This window comes from Trachymyrmex septentrionalis, unplaced genomic scaffold (assembly GCF_001594115.1).
Source record: "Trachymyrmex septentrionalis isolate Tsep2-gDNA-1 unplaced genomic scaffold, Tsep1.0 scaffold20, whole genome shotgun sequence".
Classification (NCBI taxonomy): Eukaryota; Metazoa; Arthropoda; class Insecta; order Hymenoptera; family Formicidae; genus Trachymyrmex; species Trachymyrmex septentrionalis.
Window position 1 is genome coordinate 5,352,249 of NW_017305180.1, and position 7,421 is coordinate 5,359,669.

At 35.4% G+C, this 7,421-nt stretch overlaps 2 protein-coding genes across 2 annotated transcripts in view; both read right to left on the reverse strand.

Moving 5' to 3' along the window:
- The window catches only part of LOC108747688 (EF-hand domain-containing protein 1-like), a 6,294-nt gene extending 5,709 nt beyond the window's left edge, over nt 1-585 (reverse strand). The window contains exons 1-2 of the mRNA XM_018485331.1: nt 440-585; nt 122-258 (exon numbers count right to left, since the gene is read on the reverse strand). Coding sequence (XP_018340833.1) covers nt 122-258; nt 440-487 — 185 coding nt within the window. The 5' untranslated portion in view covers nt 488-585. The remainder of the gene's footprint in view (nt 1-121; nt 259-439) is intronic.
- Nucleotides 586-1,512: 927 nt separating this feature from the next.
- Nucleotides 1,513-4,702, reverse strand: LOC108747689 (sodium-dependent phosphate transporter 1-A). Its single transcript, XM_018485332.1, has 5 exons — nt 4,230-4,702; nt 3,447-3,653; nt 3,158-3,368; nt 2,333-2,988; nt 1,513-1,982 (listed from the first exon to the last, which is right to left on the reverse strand). The coding sequence occupies exons 1-5, from the start codon at nt 4,431-4,433 to the stop codon at nt 1,752-1,754; spliced, it is 1,509 nt and encodes a 502-aa protein (XP_018340834.1). The 5' UTR covers nt 4,434-4,702; the 3' UTR covers nt 1,513-1,751.
- Between the last annotated feature and the right edge of the window lie 2,719 nt (nt 4,703-7,421).

The window sequence follows — 7,421 nt, forward strand, 5'->3', positions numbered from 1 at the left end:
AAAAAGATATATATATATATATATATATTACACATATTCTATTGTATAGTTTTATAGAACAAATATAATTGATATAAATACGATGTATAATTTTTGAATAGAAAAGTTCGCAGTTACTCACTCCACAGGATTTAAACCTTCGGCATATCGAATGGATGCTACATCGGTTAATCTCCTTCCGATGCCGTAATTAGTATCGCGTACCACAGGGAAGCCATTTAAAACATCGAGTTTGTGCGGCAATTTGTAATCCTTGACCTTACAAAATGATGGAGTTCAATACGTCCTGATTAGTTATCAAAGCATCAATTTGGAAAACTATATCCCTCGCACGGAAATATGAAATCAATTATAGTCGATACAATTCTTCCAATTACATAATTCTCTTGATGATGCCAAAATAGAGAGAAAAGTCAAATATAATTATTCGGATACTTACGGTAATGTCTTGAAAAGTATATCCTGGTAAAAGGGGTAAATTTGCCATAACAATGATGAAATATTACATCGAAACTAAGAACGACTCTTTGTCTGGAAGGCTGACATGCCAATCTACTTGCAAGTTGCAGGCTGATTTTAAGAGGTTCTGTTTAAACGCGTCTCTATAACAACGCGATTGCCTATCGATTTAATTAATCCTGATGAAAAAAATTCTCTCTCTCTCTCTCTCTCTCTCTCTCTCTCTCTATATATATATATATATATATATATATATATATATATATAATGTGTATGATATTTAAACAAATTTTATATTTTAAATGTATGAAGATTTCCGAAAACATATCTTAAATTTTTTCAGATTTTTAATTTTCTTCGGAAATTATAGAACAATAAATCTTAAATTAGAATATATAAAGACTTCTAGAAAAGATCTCTTATCTTTTCTTTTTAGAGATATATTTCAACTTATACGTATAAAAAATCTGAGAAATTTTTTAAAAAGTTATAATTTTATTAATATACAGTAACTATATAGAAAAAATTATATAGCAATAAAAAACAAGTCTTTGTATTATATTGACACAATATACAAAGTCACACAATTAAAAGCAAAAAAAATATAAACCAAATTGAAGATTACTTATTAATTCACTCACGTATAAATTAACTAAATAATAAAACGAATAAGCAAATTTAAAAACAATAGAAGAATTAAATCAGATAAGAATAGCGTATGTACAGTAATAATATTAAAAACTAAAAAATAGAACCTGTCCTTCACACTGCACTAAAACCATCTTCCACCAAACTTCAAATATTAGATAATATATTTATAATATATTTATTTTTTTTATATTTTAAGTACAACGAGTATACTAGTTCAGTCACATAGAATAGATTCATAAATTAAAAAAAAAAACAAAATTAAAACAAGAATAAGATATAAATAATAATAAAGAGAGAGTATCTAAGAAAAGAAAACAAGTACATTTTTAAATAAAATAGGATTACAAAATTAAGAGACATATAATTAAAAAGAATTATAATAAAAATGTTCACCGAGGCTGTATTACTGCAGTCGATTCCTTCGCGAAAAAAATCATAAATCTATCGTGGATCTGTTTCTCGACATACTTAATTTGAATAAATTTAAACTTAAATTAAAACTTAAACTTTGAAAGAAAGTGAGCAACGAAGCGGAAAATTTCTTTGTTTGACCATTTATTTGTTCATAACTTATTGACAACAGCAGTATTTGGATGGTATTCTGCGTCTAAAGCGCTTGAGTCGTTTGCAACTGCAAAAGATCACAAACTAATTATCTCGCGGAAAATGGCCATGCAACCGGCAGACAGACATCCGGCCATCGGCACGGTGATCAGCCATGCAAACGCGATATTGCGAAACAGCTTCCACGACACCCCTTCGCCGCCACGCGAAGCCCATCCTACGCACACCACTGATCCCACTTTACAGTGCGTCGTTGACACAGGTAGACCAATTTTACTTGCCAACAGGACTGTCACCGCGGCACCCACCTATAATCAAGAGTTTCATGTCGATTAATAAACATAGTTCAGTCAACAAAAAGAAAGGCTTAATATCTATGAAATCAAACAGAGGGAGGGAGAGGAGGAGGAAAATCGACCTTGTCAATTATGAATATATGTAGCAAAGAAATGGAGGAAAATGGAATATTAATCCCTTCAAGTCGATAATATCTATTAATTCTTATTATTATCATAAAACTCATGTTATAAATTTATTTCTGTACACTCAAGTATACAATATATAATATTTTTGAATACAATAAAAATCAGGGACTAAAAGGATTTAATTGTTTTTCGCAGAATTCTCCGAAAATAATCAGCTCCAATTGTTCGTTTACCTCTATAGTGAACCCGGTCGTGGGAGTGATGCGTGCCAGATCTTGGCCCAGCGTCTGTATCACCCTGCGTCCCCACACCCACAACCCTGTAGAAATACCTAGGCCGCCGTACAACAGTATAAGTATGGGTGTTTCAGCCTCCTGTCGGGCCGAGCCCTCCGCATATACCGCCCAGAGCCCGATTAGCGGTCCGATCGCGTTACTAACATCGTTGCCACCGTGTGCAAAGCTGCCAAACATCGCAGTGAGAACTTGCAGAAAGGCGAACAATCTCGATACTTCCGGTTGCGCCTCATCATCTGCTATCCCATCCATCTGTGCATTCTCCGCGTCCGCTTGGGCGACCATCAGTAATGGGCTCTCGCTGCTATTACCACGCAACTTCGGAGCCAGGTCGGCCTTAGCGTTGCCGTTGCTGCTGCCACAGGGAGCCTCCGAGATCACCGACAACGCCGTCGTCTCGTTGTTCTCTTGACAGAGGCCAAAGTTCGTCGCCGTCGTTACTGCTGCCTTCTCGTCACTGCCGTTCGATGCTAATAGTATTCTCGCTCTCTGCCGTGGTACCACGTGCACATACACGATTACCGCGGCAAATGTGCCTGCCAGTATCGCGATTATCAAGCTGATCCACCACGGCATCTTGTCCATCATTAGTACTAACAAATTTAAAAAAGTCATCTTGAATAAAAAGATGAAAAATTCAAAATAATGAATTATTGCATAAGAATATTATCTTTTCATACTATTTTTTCTCCCTTTTATTCTCTTAAAAATATTTAAAATCTTGGGATAAGATAATATACTTAATTTTTTCAAAATACTTACGTTTAGGTCCGTCAAGTGCAATTGACATAATATTGACAGCAACAGTCAAACCGTACGCTATAGGAAGAATATGAAGACCTTGTTCAAACGGTTTATTAGATTGGAGCACTGTTTTTCTTATTATCCAAAAAATACTGACAGACACAATCCCGCTGAGTATGGGGCTGGCAAACCAGGACGCTGCTATGTTACCGAGAGCTATCCATTTTACCTACAACATGAATATGTTTAAATAACTTCATTAGCTACATTATGTAATGCAATCGCAACGCGTCGTGGTGCTACTAACCCCGGCGGTACCCCGGCACACGAGCGAAAATCCAACTGTAGCACCAACAATGGAATGCGTACCGGAAATTGGAAGTCGTAATGCGGTAGCTAGCAGTAGCCAGACACCGGACCCGGCTAGACTGGATAACGCTCCTAGCATCAACTCCTTTTCATGGCCTTCGTATAATGTGACGTCCAGTATACCCTTGCGCATTGTATCGGAGACCTGTAGCGGAGGAATAAATCGTCAAGTGAGAACAATTTTCCAAAGTCGAACTTTCTACCGGGTTGCTCTATAAATTCTGGACGCAAATTTTGCTTTCAGAGGCAAAACAAACGAGATTGAAACAAGTTTTGAAAAATATACACTATATATTATTCCTTTGTTCTGGAGAAAAAATTCTTATATCTCATAATATTTTTAAGAATTTGTCATATTTCAAATTTATGTAAAGACTTCTAAAAAAATATCTTAAATCTCTCTTCAGATTTTATAAAGTTTTTCTTTTAAAATTATAAAAAGAGAGAAATCTTGGAATATTTTAGAATTCACATATAAAAAAAGTTTTAAAAAGATGTAGATTTTTTTAGTGTTCTTGAACAATTTGTATAAAAAAAGGTCTGAAAATTTTCCTAATAAAATTAAAAATGTTGAAAAATTCTGAAATTTGTATAGAAATTCTAAAAAAAATTATATAAAGAATTCAAAGAAAAGTTTTCGCCAGGATGATTTATACAATATTATAATAACATTTTTTTTTATTTGTAAAAATTCGACAACCGGCATTGCCTCGATACCTGCCTTGTATCCTATCAAAACGGCACCAGCGATCTCAAAGACGGTCGCCAGGGCACAAGCTTGAAATATCGTAAGCACCCCGGCGCCGACGCTCGTCCCGAAGCTGTTGGCGACATCATTAGCGCCGATACCGAACGCCAAAATAAACGCCACTATAAAGCCGACCACTACTATCCAGATTAAGTTCTCATCGTATGGTATATTCATCGTTCTCGCTTTTAACTTAAATCTATTCTGCTTGAGCTTTCAATGCGTGTGTTTGTTGCGTGTGTATGCTTCTATGCAATTATCCACCTACTACACGTGCGTATCCATCAAAAAATTGATAGGCATAAATTATCATTCTCTCTCGTTTTCTTTCCCTAAACGCTTTCATAACAAATAATGTCAATCGACTAAGGACCTCGTAGCAAGGAAGAGTCTTTTCTGATACAGAACTTTATATCAATACTGTGTGTAAACGCTTATCCATCAGAATATATCCTTTCTATATATACTTGGATGAATGTATATATATATATATAATTCTTTTATAATATAATAATGTATCTATATTTTTTCATTGTAGCCCTAATACGATCAATTCTTCAGTAGTTTTGTACATGTAGCAGAGGTAGTGTTTTGGCGCAGCACCTGGTTTATCTAACATTGTGATTTCATCACACGTGATCATACGTGACTGATGCACAACTGTGTCGAGCTAATATAACTCGAAGAAACGAGGAAGGTTACTGGCTGACTATTCTAGCAACGATCGTCGTGCTCTTCCTCAGATCGAGATTGTGACGCGCGATCTTCGTGTCTTCTTGATGCTCCTCTATCAGCATTTTCCTCGTGTGGAAATACGCCGGTCGCTGTATTCCCCGCATCTGCAAATCACACAAAACGATTTCATCGATTATTTCAAGATGTATTATAGATGATATATATATATATAATTTCTATTAGGTGATTCAGTCCTCACAATAAGTTCTTGTGTTTACCTGAAATATAAACTTCAAATCTAGAATTTAATAACCGTAAAATTTTTAATACTTTGAATTAATAACTTGATAATAAAAAAATTTGTTTTTTTAATTTTTTATCATTAATTTTTTTTAGAGAAAACGATAATGTAGTTCTGCACATTAATAAAAAACGTTTATCGTTAAAAATCTCACGTTACTCACTTGTTAGAAGGCAACATGAAAAACACTGACAAAATTTAGATTTAGTTATGTTTTTTTACAACAAGAATACAATTATTTCAGCTCTCTTACTTATTCAAAATAAAAAAATAATGTTATTAATTTAAAGTATAAATTCGTTACTTACGAACTTCAAACCTCGTTAAACTTGAAATGACAATGAAATTCAGATAAAAAACTTTGGTACACTTCGTAATATAAATATCAATTGTCAACAAAAAAGTTGTTGTATCAGTCGTGACGGCAATTATTTCACAACTTACTTATCTAAGCACAAATTAAAAACCTTTTGTAAAAAATAGTGTTAACAGAATTTTAAATGGAGCTTTAAAAGGCTTCACACATTATCATCTTTTCTTCTATATCTTTAAAAAAAAAAAAACAAAAAAAAAATAAAATTTTCCAATGACTTCAAAAATGTGTTATTTGAATAGTATGTTTCATATCTTTTGATAAACTAGGAGTGCGTTCCACTTAGCACTCACAATGCTCGCGAGTATTATTTGTTCTAACATTTGATAAATAAGAATAAATAATTCCAATATTACGAGCGCCAAATGGAACGCAGATCATTAAGAGAACCTAGATCTTAAGAACCTAGACCATTAAGATATAAAAAAATTACATTATACCTATGAAATAAATAAAGAAATATAAATCCATTATCTTGCATCTCGGAATAAAACAGAAAAAGAATTACAATTTTTTAAAATAATTTTTATAAAAATTACAAAAAAAATTGTTATTTAATTAATTAGAAATTTAGTCGATTCAGTATTGAGAACATCTGAGATATTGAAACAATAGGCCTTTATGAATTGTGACATTTTTCCTGTCAAATTAAGGTATGAACGGCTGGTGGTACCGGCTAAATGCAGTTTATGCAGTATTGCATGCACCCGCGAGCAGTATTCGATCGTTATATTCCTACTAATTTCTTCCTCCCTTTCCTTCCTACCGCCACGAGGTTCTGACGAAACTATTCTTGCGCTGTCCTCCGATATTTTTTTCTAATGTATATATTTAAAATTTATACTGTATTCAAAATTTATTTTATTATATATTCAAAATTTCTGAAATATCACGTCAAGAGACAGCGCATTTCACGACAGCGAGACTACAGACGAAAATGATCGAAGCTGTCTAATTGACAATCTCATGCAACAACGCGACCCCTGAGTCATCCACCGCAATTCGATCTTCGCTACAGCCACGTGGAAACCGATAGCCGCGTCGTTAAGGTTCCCGAAATATATATTAAATTCGTAAAATATCTTCTCAATCTCGGAATGCTGCCTTCGTAAAAATCTCCCGTGATTCACTGCACTAAGGATTCCAACCCCTATACTGCCTTCATTAAGCCTAACATTCATGGCCACATCCGGAGTTGATTTTCGAGCAGAAACCAGAGAAAGACACCACAACTGTGTAACAAATTAATTATCCCCTTCGATTTTTGTAGAAAAAACGTCAGCAACTGTTGACCTGATTGCCGGGTGCAACGCGACCATAATTTCTCGATCGAATCCTCCACCGGTCGAACCGTTTCTCATGGAAAAAGGCAAGCGGTCGCGCTTAACAATTCATCTTATCGAGATGGATGATTCAATTTAATGTCGAGATGATTCAATTTACCACGCTCCGAATCATTTTTCGTGCTGACCAGCGCGCGTCGTGTTCTTCGGCACGTTGCTGGAGAAACGTTGCTGGTCACGCGGGCTCATTCGGCAGGAACGAACTCTCGCTCGCGTTCGAGAGAGACAATCGATGTTCAGGAGGACCAGCGATCAGCGTAATCACCAGCAGGATCACCAGCAGCACTCTCCGTCGTCTGACGAGCTTCCTTGTCACGACGGCTTTCTTGAAACTTTAGCGGCCGCACGCTCCTCTCGGCGATACCGCTCAAGCTCAGGTTCGCGTGGGGGTGAAATATTGATCTGACAATTTGTTTTTTTTTTTGCGCGAAACGCGTGCCGCACGTATGTGAGGGATGATGTAACTCAATGGC

Bases quoted from the DNA above. Each gene is read 5' to 3' on its own strand.
- LOC108747689 (XM_018485332.1), bottom strand. From the start codon at position 4,433: ATGAATATACCATACGATGAGAACTTAATCTGGATAGTAGTGGTCGGC. The intron at 3,369-3,446 runs GTTAGTAGCACC...TTCATGTTGTAG, and splicing joins TGTGCCGGGGTACCGCCGGG to GTAAAATGGATAGCTCTCGG. The intron at 2,989-3,157 runs GTAAGTATTTTG...TAAATTTGTTAG, and splicing joins TGCACTTGACGGACCTAAAC to TACTAATGATGGACAAGATG.